This window comes from Thermobia domestica, chromosome 12 (genome assembly GCF_964235325.1).
Source record: "Thermobia domestica chromosome 12, izTheDome1.hap1.1, whole genome shotgun sequence".
Lineage (NCBI taxonomy): Eukaryota > Metazoa > Arthropoda > Insecta > Zygentoma > Lepismatidae > Thermobia > Thermobia domestica.
This window is the reverse complement of record NC_137465.1, coordinates 30,808,493-30,823,564: the sequence shown is the minus strand read 5'-3', so window position 1 is coordinate 30,823,564 and position 15,072 is coordinate 30,808,493. Positions and strand designations below refer to the sequence as shown.

At 36.3% G+C, this 15,072-nt stretch overlaps 1 protein-coding gene across 2 annotated transcripts in view; it reads left to right on the top strand.

Annotated features, from left to right (window-relative positions):
- The window catches only part of LOC145666389 (uncharacterized), a 74,197-nt gene that overhangs the window by 11,586 nt on the left and 47,539 nt on the right, over positions 1-15,072 (top strand). For both annotated transcript variants that reach the window (XM_081733586.1, XM_081733585.1), the window contains exons 2-4: positions 1,302-1,488; positions 7,124-7,270; positions 13,001-13,198. In XM_081733586.1, coding sequence (XP_081589712.1) covers positions 1,384-1,488; positions 7,124-7,270; positions 13,001-13,198 — 450 coding nt within the window. In that variant the 5' untranslated portion in view covers positions 1,302-1,383. The remainder of the gene's footprint in view (positions 1-1,301; positions 1,489-7,123; positions 7,271-13,000; positions 13,199-15,072) is intronic.

The following is a 15,072-nucleotide window of genomic DNA, read 5'->3' as shown; positions in this document are numbered from 1 at the left end:
ATAAGGCGCCATCGAATCTAAGGCGCACCTGAAATTTCACCTCATTTAAACTCATTTTTAAAAAGCTTCGAATCTAAGGCGCAGAAATCATATACAAATACATTCCTATTTCGATAAGCAATTTCTTTTCGGTATAACGAAATGTTCATTGTTCGTGAGCGATTACCATCTTTGTGCAGTCTTGTCGTAGTTGTAATACAACCAGTTTTAATTAAATTAGTATAACTACCACTATTAAAGACTGCAGTAGATTCTGTTGTAACCTATGTGCAATGAATAAATATGTAGGCCCTATATTGCAATATATATATCGAATCTAAGGCGCACCTGAATTTTGGACATCTAAAAGTTGACTAAAAGATGCACCTTATATTCGAAGAAATACAGTAGTTCAACAGCTTTCAAGTATTTCGATATTCTCATCTCGTTACCAAAATTCTAACAGCTGATTCTCTGCAAATCGGTGTTGATTACCCCTAGCAAAGGAGTTTAATTGATTATTGATATGAAACTCCCAAAATAATTGCGATGAAAATAGGTAATTGTGTGAAATCGCAGAAACGATTACGTTTGTCCTTAATTAACAAGAAATATATTTTTAAATAATGTTTCAAAACTATTCAACTCAAAATGTGTATTTGAAATATTTGTGTATTCAACTGATTAAAAATGTATATTTGGAATGTAAAACAGAAGTTTGTGTATAACTGCAAATTTGCGGTGCTACATTCAGTAGAAAGTCCTTTGGTTGAAGTCTAATTGTTTGACTGAAAACTTACAAATATTCACAACGAAGATTAAAAATACAATTGAAATTCATTGGAGGAAAAACTAGGACTCTGTAGGGGCGATGAAGGGGTCAATTCTTTCTAAAAGTACAGTATCTCGTGAGTTCCTGAAATCAGGAAGATGGAACTCGGGATATAAACTCTCATTATAAAAAATAAATAAACACATATTTCAGTATTTTCAGAAGTTGCGCCCCTAACGAAGAAAGGGGATATTTTTATAATATTCAAATTTCCCCTATTCAGAAAATGCTCCATATAGAAATTGGCTTGAGTTAAAGTGTGAAATTCACTATAGAAATTCTTAACTAAAAATATGGGAATTCGTTTCAGCGTTTCCGAAAATTTCCCTTCTAAAGGAAAGAATAAAATGTTTACAATACTGAAATTTCCGGTAGTATATTTTAAACCTTATTCGTACCAGGTCAAAAATGGACACTTACGTTATATATAAAAACTTTTTTCGGAGTGCTACCTGTGTTCGTTTTTATCTTGTGATAATTCAAATTTCAGGTAGGAACATCTGATAGTTTGTTAGCTGAACATGGATAAATGAATTTGTTAAACGATTCGAAGAATTCAGAGGAACTTAGAGATGGATATCATCAGCGGGGATATATCTTCCAAAGAGCCTGTAACAGCGAATTTACCGTTGCTTTTTGCAGAAGGTTATCCGACTAGTCTGGAAACAATAACGCCAGTAAGTATGTTATGGACCTGGAAATGAATTGACGAATGATTAATTATTAATAATAACTTGTAATACGTCGTGATATTTACTTACCACAAAGTTTCCGATAGGCTCCCCTATCATCCTCAGCGATGTTATTCAGAAATGAAAGCTAAATTAGAATTGGTGTTTTGAATAATATCGTTGAGCATGATATGGGAGCCGTTCCGGTAAATAAAATCACATGCGGTAAATATTACCACGTCAGCGATATTATTCAGAAATGAAAGCTAAATTAGAATTGGTGTTTTGAATAATATCGTTGAGCATGATATGGGAGCCGTCCCGGTAAATAAAATCACATGCGGTAAATATTACCACGTCAGCGATGTTATTCAGAGATGAAAGTTAAATTAGAATATCGTTGAGCATGATATGGGAGCCGTTCCGGTAAATAAAATCATCGCTGACGGTAAATATTACCATGTATTACAAAGTAAGCTATAGTTAATATGTATGTGCTAAGTATAACCATATATTTAATAATTAATTTTTACGTAAGAAGTTACAACAGAAAGAGAGAAAAGAAGTAGTTGAAAAATGAATAGAAGGTTACGGTAGTCATATTCGAGAGGTAAATCTTATAGTAGTTAAGATAATGGTGTATACACTGTAATGTTCGCAGTGCGGTATGAATTACAAAATTACTTCAGTAATAGACTTATAAGTACACGCAAAGAACATTTGGAATATCAAAAGGATTTTAAACTCCTTATAATAAAAGCTCTGCTATATTCTTCAGTTTCATCTTGGTATTGAGTTAGAGACCTGCACGGGCCGAATTTTTCAGCCCGAACGTAGCTAGGCCCGGCCCAGCCCGGGCCCAAAAAGTTTTGGAGATTTTCGGCCCGGCCCGATAAGTTTTTCAAAATTCTTTGCCCAAGCCGGGCCCGGGCCCGATAACTTTTAAAAGTTTTTGGACCGACCCCGGCCCGATAATTATTTTTAAAAAATTAGCTCGAGCCCCAACCTTTCTCAAAATTTAGTACTAAATTTGACCTAACCCTCAGAAACATTTTCTAAACTCTGGTTCACAACCAGACGCTTGTTTCCCGAATGGTACCATTGCCTCCTAGAACTTTGCCTGTCATCGAGAGAACAAAAACTCCATTCCCTGTAACAAAAATCTAACTTAATTGATTTTTAGCATAAAGTGAAGATGGCAATATTGTTTAGCGACAGGCAAAACATTCCCACCCCTTCTTGTTATATTTTGAGTTGAGTGAAGGTCAAGGTCAGAGCTCAATTTACCGCATAATGCCTGCAATCCTCTGTAGTGAAAGTGGAGCCGCTAAGCAACACAAACTGTAAATAGCTAGTGCATTCTTTGTAACATTTTTCACGGACACACTTCTTCAACGTTTGGCTTTATTTCAATTATCGGCCCGTGCAGGTCTCTATATTGAGTGCAACTTCATAGTATCATTTGAGAAATACAGTAGAAAGGTGAGTATACAGTTCTTATGATAGTTCCAGTAAGCCTTCTTTAATTTTTAACTGTTCTATCAAGGTTTATAATATTGTGTAGTTTATGATTGTATGGGGCGTTTAAGAAAAATATTTGCTTATATTTTTTTTGCGCATATTTCAACAATGAGAGAAAATTTACGCGAGCGTAGATACGCAATCTTCGTTGTTTCACACATATGAAAAAGGCCTCAATAGGTGAGCGATTATCACTGGTGCAAAGAATCCCATCGCAGGCATGTGAGTTTGTGGTGGAAATATTATGGTGCTATATAATGATATTTTTCATACGCTTGGGAAAATCTCGGGTGTCGAAACCCGGGATTTTCGCGAGGTTAAGAGGAATATCATTATAATGGTGGAGGCGCCGGATATTCTAAGTCCTTCAGAAATTACCTTGGTTGGTAAGGTAATTTGTTGTAAGAGAAATTCCATTATATCTTTTTCGGCGTTTTTGAATTTTCTTTTAGGATCTTTATTTGTTTATTTTTTCGTCACTTTTGCATTCATGATTCGCCTCTAAGTCTTCAAGGTATAGCCGTGGGGCATTAATTTACATATTTTATTTCATTTCTATTTACTCAAAGTTCTGCAAGCCGAATTGTACATTGTGTATAAAACTCCTTCGGTTCTCTCTAAAACTATCTGCGCCTATTCAAACCTGCTTTCTTGTATAACTGTCGCTTACTTATGATATCCTCCAGCTTTCAAATTGACACTTGCATACAGAGTAATCCCAAAGTAATACATTGGAAAATATAACAAGTTGCAAAGTATTGACAGTAAAGAAGAGTAGTTTCCATAGAAATGCAAGTGCAGCAGTTTTGTACTTTTATCGTTCTATACGAGGTATTCAAAACAAATCGATGTCGTCTTCTGCATTGACGCATGTCGTTAAAAGGTTCGAGAATATCGGCTCTTACACAGAACATCCACGAAACGGGTGGTCTATACATCGGATGCGAGAAGTGAAATACGAGGTTGATAACTATCGACAGGTACTACTGCACTTGAAGAATGCAGTGCAAACGAAGTGTAAAGATGAAAGATCGTTTAGTATGGCGGGGTATGGTGCCTCAGTGGTTGAGCACACACCTCTGGTGCGAGTGGTCCCTAGTTGGATCCCAGGCGTGTGGACAACATCGTGTCTCTGGGTTTTCTTGGTGCCCTCCGTTTTGTCCCTAATTCTCATTCCATCGGTTTCTCCGTTATAGTTTTCAATTCCAGTAATCATGTGTCTCCTTTAATTTACAGGGCGTAATCGTTGGACTTAAAGATTATTATTATATTTTGTATTATATGGCAGTGTGTGATTATTAATAGATAATTCTCAAAAAGTATCCTTTCAGGGTTCAATAATGTGCATGCTGGGCTTTCAAAAAAGTGATGCTCTGAAGGCCCATTTGAGCCCATTGGATGAATCTCATTTCACATTTTATGCTTAATAGGAACATTTACCAGCAGACTTCTTAGATCTGGACAACGGAGAATCCATATGCAGTTGTAAAATTCCTCCTATAAGAGCCAAAGGTTACAGTCCGCTAAACATTCACAGCGCTGTTCTACCTGTAGAGAAGCTGATAAGATAAGCCTTGCTAATTTTATGGTCATGAGTTTACGATATGCAGTACAAAATAGCACCATTTTTCCCACCTGCAAGAGAGGGAGGTTCTACTTAATGTCAGATTCATACAAGATGTTCTGCCGTAACATTGTTGCTTCCTTCCAGCAACTGCTACGGCCAGTGTTTAGGGAAAGTTGTATCCACAGTTCCTCCTTTCTGCTTAAGTAACCATCGAGGTCTCCTGACTTTTCACTACGGTTTTTGTTTTAACTTTCCTCTTCAGCACTGAGGGAACATGAGCTTAACGATGGGTCTGGAACACAAGAGCTACCATCGGAAATCGAACTCGATTGTCCCGCACCAAAGTCACATATGTTAACTATATAGCTACACGGGGGCTATATATATGTATATACACACACTTTATTATTATTATTATTTGGGCCTTGTATGTTCAAGGTTACCAGGATCAGTCAACGTCATTGGCCACGTTGAAAGATTCGCCCACCATTGTGGTATCGACATACAGCGTAAACAGTATCGGAAAACCTCTGACGGCCTTGTTGAACACGTGAACGTAGTAGTATCATTTTGGTGTGAATTGTATTTCAACAATACACGAAACAACGCACTTAACCCTGAGGCTCTCAGATGGTGGAAAACCTAACGTGCGTCTAGTGTACATTAAGTGAAAAATTACATTTTTTATTGTCTTTCTTCTGCAACTTGATGCACTTTTCAAATTTTCTGTTACTTTTGGAGTTACCGTTTATTAAACGTGCTATTGGAACTCGGAGAGCATACCAGATGAACGATAATTCTTTTAGTTCGACCACCTTCATACGCGATTTCGATGTAACTTTTTTTTTTTTTTTAACTTTATTTTTGTCTTTCTGTCCTAAATCCATTTTACCTGTGCAATGTGATACGTCTTTTCCGTTCATTGTATATTCATAATTGAAATAAACGGTTGAAATACATTTTTGAATAAAAGATCGATTAGTTCAGTGGGTCTGGTTGCTCTGTGGGATTGTGTGGCACGTTACATGTTTCAAATGTAATGCTTTCATGAAATAGAAAGATTTACCTATTTACAGACAGTGGTCTGTCTACTTATGGGCATCGCACGATTTCATGACAGTCAGTCAAGAGCTTTTCTTTTTTACAAAGAGATCGAACAGAAACGACAGTTTTTGTACCCAAAATCAGATGCAATTAAATTTAAAATGAAATGAAGATGACAATATTGTTTAGCGTTAGGCAAAACTTTTCCCTTCTTCTTTGTCACATTCGGTTTTCAGTAAAGGTGAGTACTCACCTTAGTGGCACCTGTAGAAATGATTGTAAGGCATGACTACTGTTATGTTACCACGTTGACTTCGGCATGTTTCTCTTTTTGTGGGGAGATAGTGTATGGGGAAATACTCAGACACTTTATTCTTCCCTCACTAGTTTTATAACGTAAGAAACCCGATACTGCATAAAGAAAATCTTGCCATTAGATTATATCGTGTTCCAAGCGAATCCAGTCAGGTTGATGCTATTGATCTCTTTAAGACGTAAAGATATTCTTCGCCTAAAGCTTCTTTCCCAATGTCTTCCTATCTCACGTGTTTTGCCATTCTGATTACTTGTAGGGTTGTGTGATATCCGGATTTGGATATCGAAAATCGATGTCTATAAGATGGCAAAACTTGATCGACATACAAAAATATCGAATATTAAAATGGCAAAATTTGATCGATATATCAAAACTATCAAATATCAAAATGGCAAACTTGATCCATATATTAAAAATATCAAATATCAAACTGGCAAACTTGATCGATGTATCAGAACTATCGTATATTAAAATGACAAAACTTGATCGATAAATCAGAAATATGGAATATCAAAAAATGTGGGAGCAACAAATATCGAAAAGTATTGAGCTGTAATACATTGATCAGTATGATTTTTTGAAATCGATATTTGGAAATTCCTATCTCATTCTTTCCGTATATTTGCTGACATATGTAGATATACGGTATCTGTTCTGGAGTTTTACACTGTGGTAACTTTCGCCATTTCTTCTCTTTTTTTTTCTTTCTTTTCTAAACTAAGTATTTTCCAACTCATCTCCGAATTATTCATTTTGAGTTAGTTTGGTAAGGTGCAGATGTTTTATAACCTTGTGCATTAAATTTTGTTGGGATTATGGTGGATAAGTCAAAACTGAAATTTGATGTTCCTGAAGTTTTCATTGCAAAAATATGCAGTAGTTCAAACTACAAATGAAAACTTTCAATGCAAATGTTTCCATTGTAAAATTTTCGATTGCCTCAATATACAGTAGTTTGTGTGGAAGATAATATGATTGTACTCATTTCATAGTATCCGGAAAAGATAGTCGTTAGCTTGTTATAAGTACAGCTTTATACCTTGGTTTGTGAAAAATGTAACATGGATGAGAATTGTAGAAAGTAATTATAAGTACTCTGTAAACAAATCTAACTAATTACATAAAGATTAAATATTGTAGAGAATTTAAAAGAAAAGTTCCAGAGTGTCATACTTTATTTTAATTTATTGCAGCACCAACTGCTTCGTTTCTTACCGTTTATGCTGAAGTGTTCCTTGGGATGTAAGGCTGATAAAGTAATTAATGTGGCAAAGCCTGATTGGTGGCCGCCGGATATTCCCTTCCAGTCCTACACTTTCGGTACTTTGGAAAGTGACAGAGTAAGTATTATGAAAGATGTATATTATTTATTTAACATTTTATACAGGGTGTGCGGAAACACAAGATATATATATATATATATATATATATATATATATATATATATATATACACAAACCTTTAGGAAATTAATCCTCACACAAAATCGTGAAAAAATAGAGACTAATATGAATGCGTCATAACCCACCGAAAATTGATCAGAATGATATAAAAAGGGTAATAACTCGAGAACGAAATGTTAGATGAAGATCGGGCAAAAAATAAGTATTTATTTCGATCTTAGATTCCACAAATGTACCAGTGGATGTGGAAGACGGGCGGCGAAAGGGGTAGTCTTGAAGCATAGGGTTCATGAGATCTTTCAGAAACAAAAAAATGATAAATCAGAAACTGAAAACTTGCACATACTCTACTCTTTGATTAACTATTTGGCGAAAGCGCTTGTAATGAACTTTTTAAGCGTTATTCATTTACTGATAATTTTTTTCACTATGTATTGAAATCTTTATTGCAAACCGATTTATGAAATCTCGTGTATATACAATTGTTAATATATCCATCCTCATCAAGAAGAGTGTGGAAAATAAAATGAGAATCTTTAACATATTTTTGTCTGTAAGAGCGTTATATATAATTCTCCATAAAACACGAAAGTCTAAGAAAATTGCGTACTTATTTGCACAGTAATTTAATTTCGGGATCAGTTGCCTGTCTGCAGGCTCTACACAGTAGTGGTTGAAATTCGTAAATTTACATTGCGAGGTGCATACCAAAATTACAGACGCCCGCAATTGCCAGTTTTCGAGTTATATATTTCTGTTACATGGTGCAATGTGGTGTGACAGTGGATATGACACAAGATAGAAACAGGTGGAGGACAGTGATCCGAAAGGGGTGGGAGCGCGGTAGCTCAGTGGTAGAGCGTTCACCTCCGGTGCTTTCGGTCCCTGATTCGATCCCAGCTCGCGTCGTGTGGACTTTATGGTGGGCAAACACCGTGCTCGTGGGTTTTCTCGTGGTTCTCCCGTTTCCTCGCACTTTCTTCATTCCACCATTTCATTCACTTCTCATAATCACCGTCTCCTTTAGCCTAACCGGCATAACCGTGGGACGTAAAACTGAAAGATTTCATTTCCAAGCTAACTGGGAAAAAAAGTTTAGAAAAAAAAAGTTATACGTATATTTTATGACAATTTTCAACACAATTTCCGTCCACATATATACACAATTGTAATCATTGTATCCTACTATCGCTTGAAAGTACTTTTTGAATGGTTTGTTTTAAACACTGGAAAATTTCAGTTCCGATAACACTTATAGACTAAAAACGTCTGTCTCACAATAATTCTTTACTTTTGGAAACAAATAGAGTTCACTGGGGAGCAGAATGGATGAGGAGCTACTTCGATGCTGTTTTTACACAATTTGGGTTTTCGACTCTTAGTAGAACTTCAGTTGACCCCCTTTCGCACTTAAATTCATGCAAATACTTCCGAACAATACAGTAAGCAAGGGCAGTGTCCATGCAAACAGTCTTTAACTGGCGATAAATTTCGATACCTTTTTAACAACATGTAGATCAAAACTTTATTAGGACCTCGATGAAATCCGTCATTTCAGGTGAGTATAAAAAAATCCACCTGTGAAATCAGGCTTTCGTTCACTGGTGAATTGATTAAAATCGAACGTAGTGAGAAACTTGAAATTTTGCACACTTAAGTCTTAAAGTTTAAAGGTAATTCATGTGTAATTATATTAATCCACCCTTTTAATTTTTGGCCATGAAAACAATACGTAATTTTGATACCCACTTCGAATTTCTTGCAAAGCTACTATCCTAGATATATAAGGTATAACTCGAAATGATTTACATAGTAATTTTTGTATAAAAAACTGCTTGAAGTAACTATGTGCAAACAAATGTAAATGAAAAATCCACACACGTGCAGGCAAAATACATATTTAAAATTTTGTTCCAAGAGACCATTGATGGAAAAGCATAATTTTGAAAAATTCGTGCATTCGGGCATAATTTTGAAAAATGTTGCCTCTATATCCTTTATCTCAGACACTACGCTAACACACTCAAAAGTTTTAACGATTATTTTACTTATTTGAAATTCTGATTCCTGGATCCAGCTTTCGTCTCTTGCCTGGAACATTGTTCACATATAAAAATAGGAGAACAAATAATAAAAGCATCAAGAAAATAAAAGGAATGGATTTACGAGGCTAGAGCATTGAAGGGATTCTCTCTTTCTCTGTAGCAATATATATATATATATATATATATATATATGTCTATTTTATCAATTTACTACTTAGAAATTTAATAAAAATCTGAAAAAGCTCAACTTACCAGATTAATGTGCCGTTGGATCACCTTTGGCCCTTAGAACACCTCTGATGCGACGTGGAATGGATCATGAAGGTCGTGAATGGTAGCAAGTGGATTATTACAGCATTCCCTGTGCAGTACATCACTCAGTTCCGTTGAGAGAATGTAGGCCTATGTCTCCGCTGCATTCATGTCTCCAAAATGGACCGCAGCTATTTAATTATATTCAGGTCCGAAGATTAAGCTGACCAGGAAAGTTGTTAACTTTATCTTGGTGTTCCTCAGACCACACCGTACCAGCTTCAAGTGTGTGAATGGGCGCATTATCATCCTGGATATGGCGGCACTGCCCGGAACAAAATCTGGACGATAGGGTGCACATAGTCCCTTAAAATGGCGATATAACCACAAGCAGTGACGATATCGGTAAGCATCAGCATAGGACTCACGGAAAATTAGGATGTTGCGGATAATACGCTTCTTTAGGCGTCCGTTACGCGCGGCGGACTGTGTCGACACAAGCTATGGGAGGTGCTGCTTGAGTTCCTTCGCGTTTTAATCCTCAGTGGGACCTGTCACTGAAGATTGTCTTCCGACCACTATTCCTCTTCGCTGGTGTGGTTTTGCTATGAGCTTTATAGGCCACCATCGTCTTAGAGACTCCCTCGCGATACATCCAACACACTTGCCACTTTTGTCACGCTCGTACCACATAACCAAGCTCCAACAATTTGCTCTATTTGGAAATCCGAGAGGTCGCCCATTTTACATTGTCACCGCCTGTTCAGTTTACTGCAGTTCGCTGTACTGTTCCTCACGTAGTACGGAGTTCGTCTTAACACACCACTAGGAACAGCCCGCCACTTCGGTTACCATTTCCAATTGATACATCTGATGTATTTAACTCCGGGTGTTGCCATTTAATTGATAAGTTTATGTATAGATGTTGCTAAAGCGTGTCATTTCTATTTGTCTATGATACAGTAGTCCTCGTGCAAAAAGATAAGCAGTTTCCGTAGTTATTTTTTTAAAAGCATGCGCAATAAACAAACTTTAACTTACTATTCGGTAAGACATACCCAATTGCAATCTGTACCTCTCCGAAAACAAAGGTGATATTAGATGTGCACATAATACGAAACTGCTGAAAACTCCCGATTTTGACAAAAATGCTAACAATTTCCAGTGTCGAGGTAGGTTTATATATATATATATATATATATATATTGGAGCAAGATCTTTCCATGTAAGTGGTGTGTTTTCTAGCAGTTATGTCAGTATTTGCGTAAACGATTAAAAATTTCTGTAACTATTTTAGAATTTATATAGATTTAATGACTATTCTATTTTACTACTTCTAGATAAACTACATAAAAATACAAAAATAGAAAATGCATTAAAAAATAAAAAAGATTAATGACAAAATGCAGACATTTTTTTGTTGAGAGGGTATGTACGTGTAGTTAATTGAGTTCCACGGTAAAAGTTCCTAATATATCAATTGTCTGTAAAATATTGATCTTAGTGATATGAAAACAATGAAATAATTGGTATTTAAAGGTATAATGCCACCTTCATGTTCCTTTAGGACAGATATGAATAATCATCAGCATTATTTCTAAGCCTAATCAAAATTTATCATGTTGCACCGACTGATTATAGATTTTACATATTTTTATTTTTCCTTACATTTTTAACAGATACCTTAATCCGTAGCAATTTATATGTTCTATCAAACTTACGAAGTACTTATAACATAGGAGATATTTAACTTAAAGAACTATGTAAAATAGACTTACAGGTTCGATGTTCCTAGCTAGCTAGCCAATAAATGTATATTAATACAGTATTTGTAGCACAAACTACTTATTACGAGAGCGAATCGAAAAGTAAGCTACACCTCCAAGTTATGGCCAGTTATGAAACCACCTACACAATGGCAACACTGCTGTGACAACATACATTGTAGTTCACATTTCCACATAGTCACCAAGAGATTGTAAACATTTCTCGTAACGGTCAACCAACTTTTCGATTCCGAATGCATAAAAATCACCTCTAGCGCTATGTAACCACCTGGAGGCAGTTGCTTCCACCTCCTCATCGTTTCGGAATCGTCGTCCACCGAGGTCCCTTTTCAGCTTACCGAACACATGATAATCACATGGCGCTAAGTCCGGATTGTATGGAGGATGTTGCCATACCTCCCACTTGAATCGTTGCAGCCCTGTTGGGACGTTTGGCGGGCCTTGAGAGTTGTTGCTATATTGTGCAACAAAATCATACTGGCGCTCAATTTTCCCCGCCACACGTGGAATTTAATTGCCTTACGCAAGCGGTGCAACGTTTGACAATACGAAGCCGCGCGTTGATTGCCATGCCTTGCGGAATAAACTCCACGTGCACCACATCCTCAATGTCAAAGAACACTGTCGCTATGACCTTTCCTGCTGAAGGTTGGACCTTGGCCTTCTTTCGTAGTGGTGATCACCCATTCCATCAATGTTCTCTTTGATTCGGGGGTGAAGTGGTGGACCCACGTTTCATCCCCTGTGATGATTCGCCGCAGAAACTCGTTGTCCTCCACCGAATGCCGTTCCAAAAATTGCAATGACCTCCCTTGTGAACATCGGTGAGCAGACATGGGATCCATCTTTGACACTGTTTACGAAAACCAAGGTGTTCGTGACCAATGAAAAACACACTTCCATACGAAATGTTCAGCAGGCTGGCAATTTCCTGCAGTGTTATGCGCCAATTCTCTCCAATGATCCCATCCACACAGCCAACATTTGCAACGGTACTGGACGTTGCGAGCCTGCTTTCGCGATATTCATCAGTGAGATCCGTCCGTCCGGCGTCAAATTGCTTACATCAGTTTACAATACCTGGACGAGATATTGCACGCTCGCCATATACAGCAGTGATTTCACGGTGGATGTCCATGCAATTAAGCCATTTTGCCCATAGAAATCTGATAGTTGCACGCACCTCTAATTTGGAGTGAACACCCAGTTGACGCGCCATTGAACCTAGCCCGCTCTCCACACACACAACACGACGGGAGACTATACAAATCTTCCTCTCGGATGTGTCAGTAATTACTGTAGCTTGCCTCGCATTGGCCACAGTCACGACACACAGCGTGCTCTCGCGGCGAACTAGTGTAACTTACCTTATGATTCGCCGTCTTATGATATAAACCTTTTGCTTAAATTAATTTATGATTTCGTTAATATATATGTGTACCCACACTATTAAAAAATAACGAAGTTATGCAGCTAACTTAAATCCCGCTATTGTTACTTTTGTACTATTCATTTACATATTTGTATTTGGTATTTATTGTAGTTGCGTTTCTTTTTAAAAGAACTTCAACATTTTATTTCAGGATCAAGTGATTAACTTAAAGAAGCTAGTTCGAAGCTGTTACTCGTACTTTGGATGTGAATTTTTACTCGAATATTCGTCACAGATTGCAAACTACCCCTCAGAGTGCTTAACATTTCAGAACAATTTTGATGGGACCACGTCTTTATTTGAGAGAGACACCGGCAAGCTTCTGGTTACATTCTTAAATGAGAACAGAGTAAGCAAGCATTTCTGTATTTTCTTTTTTGTTTATTTATTTTTATTATTAGCTACCGACGCGCAGTGGGCTTATATCCGAAAAAAGCTAGTCAAAATATGAAAACGTTGGCCAATTTGCATGATATTATGCATATATAGGTGTTCGAGGTCCTGATAACGATTATGAGGTCAAAAATTCAATATGGCGGATCCAATATGGGCGATAAAATGTTTTAAAGCTTCTCCAAATAAACTGAAAACTAGTTTCAACAAAAGTTTGTGGTCGCTGATAACTTATTATAAAGTCAGACTTTCGACATTCAAAATGGTTATGAAGTAAAGTGCAATATAACAAATAATATACTCGTATATATATTTATTATTGCTATAGTTTCAAATTGATATTCTTTACATTTATTGGGAAATTTTGCAAGGATACCTATGAGCAGCTGTTTTTGTGAATTCCGTTAGCGTATAGTATTGTGTATGTCGTAAAGTCAATATGTCGATAGAATTTTCCGGAATTCATAACTGTTTTTCTGCATTTGTCTACTTTTTGTTCTTACTTTTTCTTTATTTTTCGTTAATTGTAATGATAATTTGTGATAACCTCAATTATTTTCTCAGCTTCAGTTATTTGAATGTCAATTTTACATACTTTCATCTATTTTATCCGTTTTGAAAATCAGAAAGTGTTGAAAGTTATGCTACTCTAAATCAAAGTTTTTTTTTCTCACGTTTACGTTCACTACATTTGAATCAGTCAAACGGCTCTTTCAAGTGAGTGCCTGCTCCGCAGGTATAACAAAGGGACGGATTTTTTTTTAACTAAATTTGATACTTTGAACATTCTACTATACGGCTCAAAATCTAAAAATTCTCAAATCGATTTTTATTTATTTATTTATTTAATTAATTAATTAATTTATTTATTTATTTATTTTTTTATTTATTTATTTATTTAATTTATTTATTTATTTATTTTACTTTTGACCAGCTTTTTGGGATTTCAGCCCACTGTGCAACGTGGGCATTCCAGGTGCATGTGTATCAGGATGTGATACTTTATTTCTTGGTAACTGCTGGCAGGATCTTAACCATATTTGGTGGACGGATTCGATCAGGAACAGGCTCGGCTCGACAACAGATGCTTTGTTCCTCAGCTTTGCACGCCGGGAACTTCTTAGTTTGTTTCACCTTGGCTTGATTTATTATTATTATTATTATTATTATTATTATTATTATTACCACCTACATGCTCAGTTAGTTAATACTGCCTTTCAGTGTACTAGTAAACGTGATATATGCCCATGCCACTGGTCAAGTAATTACCGTCTCCTTTAGCCTAACCGGCATAACCGTGGGACGTAAAACTCAAAAATTTCATTTCATTTCATGGTCTAGTAATTAGTTTGGTGTACGAGGTTTCGGATTCGAACTCGTTACGATGGTTTAAATTCCATCTTAAACTGTAGGCTCACATTTTGTATATCCACGCTGCTGAAAAGAAATACTAAACTTTACCAACAAAAGCAAATAAAATGTTATCAACAACTAGAGATGCAAGCGCTTGGAAGAAAAACCGTGGGAAGTGTTGGGCTTTTTTGAAGAAATAAAAACATTTTATCTTTGTTTATCCATTTTAACATGAAATAACAGTTATTGTATTCTGAAGAAAAACACACGAAAAATTCAAGAATAAAAGAAAACAGTTATTCGGTAAGAAAGAAGAGAGACATCAATGGACGCAATCGGTTTTCTTGTTCAAATAATTTGCTTGTAGAGCTGCAAAGAGTAGTTTTCATCGATAGTAGCAAAATGCCCGTTCTTCGCACGTGGAGAATACGTTTCATTTTGGACATAAAGAGCTCCAAAACTGCCACCAATTAACTT